Source organism: Medicago truncatula, chromosome 5 (genome assembly GCF_003473485.1).
Source record: "Medicago truncatula cultivar Jemalong A17 chromosome 5, MtrunA17r5.0-ANR, whole genome shotgun sequence".
NCBI classification, from domain to species: Eukaryota; Viridiplantae; Streptophyta; class Magnoliopsida; order Fabales; family Fabaceae; genus Medicago; species Medicago truncatula.
The window spans coordinates 43,405,287-43,410,725 of record NC_053046.1 but is presented as its reverse complement, the minus strand read 5'-3'; the positions used below and the strand labels follow the sequence as shown (position 1 = coordinate 43,410,725).

General features: G+C 35.3%; 1 protein-coding gene across 1 annotated transcript; it reads right to left on the bottom strand.

The window, feature by feature from the left end:
• Nucleotides 1-909: 909 nt before the first annotated feature.
• Nucleotides 910-4,440, bottom strand: LOC11428891 (LRR receptor-like serine/threonine-protein kinase). Its single transcript, XM_003617835.4, has 2 exons — nt 1,731-4,440; nt 910-1,519 (listed from the first exon to the last, which is right to left on the bottom strand). Exons 1-2 carry the CDS (start codon nt 4,195-4,197, stop codon nt 1,191-1,193), a joined length of 2,796 nt encoding a protein of 931 aa, XP_003617883.1. The 5' UTR covers nt 4,198-4,440; the 3' UTR covers nt 910-1,190.
• Between the last annotated feature and the right edge of the window lie 999 nt (nt 4,441-5,439).

Here is a 5,439-nt window from a genome sequence, read left to right as displayed (position 1 = left end):
TGATAGAAAATTCCATTGACCATATTTGGATATGCATTTGCTGTGTATTCCTTATATATGTTATCTTCATTCCACTATAGTGGTCCTGCATGTGGATATGATTATTGGTAATTATTGGTATACAATCTTAGTATCTGTGCTTCTGAAGGAGGTTTCCAATCGCTGGAAAGTCTCTTTCAGCTGGAACATGGTATGTGAGGAATTGAACATGGGATGGGACCATGTGGTCATTGTTTGAATTCAAAGGCTGTGTGTGTGAGGGAGAAAGATAGGGATGCAATTTAGGAATCTTAGTTTGTATGCCCAAATTACACATATCATATCCCTAGGAGATTCTTGTTTTAGCTTCCACAATCTTCTAGGTTGCTCTCTTTCTTGAACTTCCTTTGTTGGTAGTTAGGGATGTTTCATCACTTCTGGCATACGAAAATATCATCAAGGATTATTTAGAACTTATTGAACTTATCTGGTACATAAGTATTTATATTACATGTGATATTTCACTGAACTGTTTTGAGCTTATTTTTATAAGCCGTCCAACCGTTTTATGAATAAGCATGTAATTAAGCTCATGAATTAGAATCGATGTTGTTAAATAGCAGCTATACGGTGCTACTACACTATTGCATAGTGGAATTTGAACAAATCACTGTCGTCCAATGATACGCTACTTAGTACAAAATATTGTGAAATAGTGGCTATAGTTGCGCTATAGCATTGCTGCCTAGCAGATAAGCAGAATTTGAATAAACTGTTACTTATGGTGATCCGCAATTGACAGCATCGGTTTATCCAAACGTGACCTTTTGTTTAAATTTTAGATTGTTTGCCGCAAATAAAACTTAAAACAGTCACATTGATTTGTGGCCAAGGAGATCTTTTATGTCAGTCACATTGATGAGAAGCCAATTAGACTAAAAACTTGAGTTAAAGGTTCTAGAATGCATTTTATTATGGATAATTGAAATTTGCATTTTATATCTAAGATTACATTTAATTACTCTAGTAATTCTTGCCTGCTCTAACTGGCACTCCATTACATCATTCACAATCATGGGTTCTCTACAACTTGCAATCTTGCATGGCTCTATTCAACAGATTAAGCCATCTGAGAAATTAAAGGAACAGTTAGAAGATGCATGTGAAACTATATTCTTAGCATGCACTACTGAAACTCCCTTTAATACATTCTAAGCAAAGTATCGAAATTGGTTGAGCATTGCAACAGTGTCCTTCATTGTTGGACGGTCATAAGCTTTTGTACTGACACATAGTAATGACACAGCTAGAGTCTGTAGTATTTCATGCATAACAGTAGGTTTAGTCCCTCTAAGATTTGAGTCAAGAATTCCAGATGGGTCTCCTTTGCTAGCCAAGTGATTCTTAACCCATTGAACCAAGTGTATACCTCCTGGCAGAGTTGGATCTAATGGGTGCCTTCCTGTCAGCACCTCAAGTAGGACCACACCGAAACTGTATACGTCAGTTTTCTCATTGATCTTCTGCAACGAGTCAAGCTCTGTACACATGCCAAAACAATAAAAATAAGTACTGTGCAATGGTTTATGTAAAGTATTGAAAATTACTACTCAAACTAACTTAAATATAGTGGAAAAACTGGTACTAGTGAAACCTGCCTAAAAACATAGATACTAAAACATGTTTTAGGCGGGAAATGAGATCATAAAGATAGACCTGTAGATAGATAGATAGATAGATAGATAAATTACCAAGATCTATGTATCCATAAGAACTCTCGGAGTAGGGAGGTCTTTGAACTGGATTGGCATCAGTATTTTCACCCTTTTCACTTGCAATTTTTGTCCGGCCATAGTAAGCAAGGTAAGGATGAAAACCAGGACCTAATAACACATTTGTTGCTTTGACATCTCCATGAAATATGGAAGGCACACAATCATGGTGCAAATATGCAAGTGCTTGAGCTAGGCCTAAGATGACTTCATACCTAGTATCCCATTCTAACTTTCCCTTTTCTGAACCATGAAGCAATGAGCTCAGACTAGGGAAGTAGTCATAAAACTGCAGCATCATATTCTTATAGGATCCCCAAGCAAGAAGGTTGATGATATTCTTATGTTTGATTGAACTTAACATTTGAATTTCAGAACTAGAAGCTCTAGATTCTGGCCACATCTTTTTAACTGTAAGTATATGGCCTTTTGGAATTGTTACCTTGTACAAAACTCCAGAATTTGTGGTGTCAATCATATTAGATGCTTTGAAATTCTTGACAATGTTATCAATAGAGAAGAATCCAAACTTCTCATACAAAGTTGTCACCGAATTGTTATTTCTCATGAATGCTTCGTCAGCAACATGAGCACGAACCAGAACATAGATTGTGAGAAGTATTAGTACTGCACTGATGCTCAAGAGAATGAGCAATATAATCTCCATATCTAATCTAACACGACATTTGGCTCTTGTTCTGTTAGCTGGAGTTGCAACACCATCAGGAATGTGAAGACCTTTATTTCCAGTGAGATCACTGAAAGGGAGTTTCCTAAAGAATGGTGAGTTAGGCAATTCACCAGAGAATTCATTGAAGGAAACATTTAAAGAAACAAGATTATGAAGGTTAGAAATAGCATCTAAATTCCCTGAGAGCTTGTTGTGGGAGAGATCAAGCACTCCAAGTTTGCTAAGACCAGAGAACTGAGATGGAATCTCCCCTACAAGATGATTGTAGTGCAAGTCCAAAAAATTCAAGTTCTTCAAGTTGGCAATTTCAGATGGAATGGTACCAACCAATCTATTCTGATTTAACCTCAATCTGTAGAGACTTGTGCAGTTACCTATATCAGGTGGTATTAATCCTTCCAAATCATTGGAAATAAGCATAAGCTGAGTTAGATTCCTCAACACAAATAGTTGTTTTGGTATCGAACCAGTTAGGTTGTTGTATGAAAGATCAAGTGCCTGAAGATTTTGACACTCTGAAAGACTATTTGGGATTTTTCCTGTTAGCTTGTTCTTCCATGCAAAGAAGAGAGTCAAGTTTCTCAAGTTGCCAATAACAGAAGGAATCTCACCAGTAATAGCATTGTTGTCAACTTCCAGCTGAATCAAAGAACTGCAGTTTGAAATTTCAGGTGGTATAATACCTGACAACTGATTAACACTCAGTTGAAGTCCTTGCAGATTTGATAGCTTTCCAAAACTGATTGGTATGCTACCTGTGAGAAGATTTTCTGACAAATCTATCTCACTGAGCTCTCTGCAGTTTCCAAGCTCTTCTGGAATTGCTCCTACCATATTGTTTTGCCATAAAAGTAGACTCTGAAGCTTTCTGAGCTCACCAATTTGAGGTGGAATTGAACCAGAAATTGAGTTCTGATACAAATACAGATTCTGCAACTCACTGCAATTCCCTATCTCTTCTGGTATAGAGCCTGACAACTGAGTTGTGTAAATGGCTATGGTCTGTAATTTTTTTAGCATCCCTATTGAAGAAGGAATACTACCGGAAATGCCGGTTTCTGCAAGACCTAACATGACCAAGTTGGTGCAGCTTCCGATCTCCGATGGCAGCTCACCCTTGAAGTTTTTATTGCCTCCAGCTCTGAATACTTGAAGCTTACTTAATAAGCCAATACTCTTCGGAATTTCGCCGCTGAGTTTATTGTCATAGAGTGTCAAGTTCACAAGACTTGGTAAATTTCCTATGTTGAATGGAATATTTCCTTCAAGAGAGTTTGTATGAAGAGCTAAAGTTTGAAGTTTGCTTAGCCTGCAAATTTCATCTGGGATTTCTCCAAAGAGATAATTTTCACTGAGATCAATGAAAATGAGCTCTTGATAGTCTCCAAATTCTTTTGGAACCCTTCCTGTTATGTTGGTTGACGAGAGGACAAGAACCTTTAAGGACTTGAGAGGTTGAAAATTTGAAGGCAATGATGAGCCTTGCAAGTTCAATGATTTCAAGTTTATCTCTTCTACCTCTCCTTGTAAATTGCACTTCACACCAAACCAATTACATGGTGTTTGGTTTGAAAGGTTCCAAGATGCTAATACATCTGAAGTAGTGTTTAAACTCTCCTTCCATGCTATAAGAGCTTGGCCTTGTTCATCAAGAGAGTTACAACATGGAAAGAAAAGAAAATTTACTGAGAAAAGAAACAAGGTGAGGGAAAAGGTTTTGTGAAAAAGTGACAGATTATTTAAGTTTGTAGACATTGTTTATGATAAGAGGAAGAAAAAAAAAGGGGGTGTTTTAGAATTTGTTTATAGAGGAAGAGAAGAAGCTATGAACAAATGAACATAATGTAACAGGTTATGTTCAAAAATAAGGACATAATCATGTCTATGATTGTTATTGGTTTTTCATTCAGGTAAAGTCTTGTATTTATAGTGATTCTTGATGCTTAACCTCTCAAGTGGTGGGGTTGAAACTTTGTGAAAATTTAAGTCTGATTGTAATCCAAGGTGTTATAGTGTTTCATTAATATTGGACTTGTGAGACATTAAAATAATGGAGCTGAAAATTATGTAAACATTTTACATTTTTTGTTCCTCACGTGGACACTTGTTGAGTACCTTGTTTCCTACCCTTTTTTTTTGGTGCCAACCTTGTTTTCTACTTTAATTTAGCAATAAATAAATAATTGGAAATGGATGTTCTTTTATTGAATTTTAATTTTAACATCACCATTATGTCATATTAAAATTTAAAGTATATCTTTTTCTCATAGTAAATATTTAAGTTAAAATATCATTTTCGTACTTAATTGCAAGATTCTATCTTCCAATCTTCTGGTACTTGGTTTGAGGCATGACAATTGAGGGAAAATATCATTTCCATCTTAATAAGTGTATCAATTTTCAATTTTAGTTCCTATAAACAAATATTAAAGAGAATCGACCAAAATAACAATGACTAAAAACAATTTTTCTTATATTTTTAAAACTAAAACATAAAAGTAAGTCCGTAATAATCACTTTTTATCTTCATATATGAAGTGCTAAGTTTGGTTGGAAACAAGGATAGATATAAGTGTAGCACTAGCACTAGTGACATATAGAACGGAAAAATGACTTTAGCACTTTTCTAAAACGGGTGATTAAGGTGATGTAATTATCTTAAGATATAGTGATAGGTTGATAATCAAATAGAATAGACAATATGATGGTTGAGTGTAATAGCTCTCTATTCAGTTAATCAAGAAGATAATTTTTTCCTTTAATCTTAATTAGCTAGGTCCATTTAGTGTGGTCCATCTCCTTTTTGTGTGGTTCCAGTTGATGAGCCTTTGATGTGGTGGTTGCTACTTGCTTGCTACACTTTGAATTTCTCAACTTTAAATTGTACAAAACTCTAATAAAAAAAACGATATGACACAATTTTAAATAACTGAATCTCTTAAGCAGGTAGTCAACGTTCAATCTCAGACAAAAATAGAGATAGTCGGTCATTTAAAT

Excerpts from the sequence above, each read along its gene's own strand:
- LOC11428891 (XM_003617835.4), bottom strand. The coding sequence starts at position 4,197 with ATGTCTACAAACTTAAATAATCTGTCACTTTTTCACAAAACCTTTTCC. Across the intron at positions 1,520-1,730 it reads TTATGGATACATAGATCTTG|AGCTTGACTCGTTGCAGAAG; the intron begins GTAATTTATCTA and ends GCATGTGTACAG.